This window comes from Cystoisospora suis, assembly GCF_002600585.1.
Source record: "Cystoisospora suis strain Wien I chromosome Unknown contig_421, whole genome shotgun sequence".
NCBI classification, from domain to species: domain Eukaryota; phylum Apicomplexa; class Conoidasida; order Eucoccidiorida; family Sarcocystidae; genus Cystoisospora; species Cystoisospora suis.
In genome coordinates, this window is record NW_027153222.1 from 8,115 (window position 1) to 8,325 (window position 211).

At 54.0% G+C, this 211-nt stretch overlaps 2 protein-coding genes across 2 annotated transcripts in view; one reads left to right on the forward strand and one right to left on the reverse strand.

Annotated features, from left to right (window-relative positions):
- Positions 1-204, forward strand: part of CSUI_001041 (amp deaminase) — a 7,992-nt gene extending 7,788 nt beyond the window's left edge. Inside the window, exon 7 of the mRNA XM_068061247.1 lies at positions 133-204. The gene's annotated coding sequence lies outside the window, so the exon portion shown is untranslated. The remainder of the gene's footprint in view (positions 1-132) is intronic.
- CSUI_001042 (uncharacterized protein) overlaps positions 1-211 on the reverse strand; it is a 13,020-nt gene that overhangs the window by 551 nt on the left and 12,258 nt on the right. The window contains exon 14 of the mRNA XM_068061248.1: positions 1-211. This exon is cut by the window's left edge and continues 551 nt beyond it; it is cut by the window's right edge and continues 350 nt beyond it. Coding sequence (XP_067926767.1) covers positions 168-211 — 44 coding nt within the window. The 3' untranslated portion in view covers positions 1-167.

A 211-nucleotide genomic window follows, 5' to 3' on the forward strand; every position in this document is an offset into this window, starting at 1 on the left:
CATATTGACGGGGAGGTTTGGCCTCTCATATTCCGTCTACTGCTGCTTCTTCAGCCGGTTTTCCTTCCGGAGTCCGTGTGTGCTGTTCCTGTTCTACGGTCTGCGGTTCTTGTACTTCCGTGCCCCTGTCAGGTTGACCTTCGCTTGCCTCCTTTGCCGGCGACTCATCAGTCTTTCCTTCCAGTGCGCTCAGAAAATCGTCCTCTTCTGT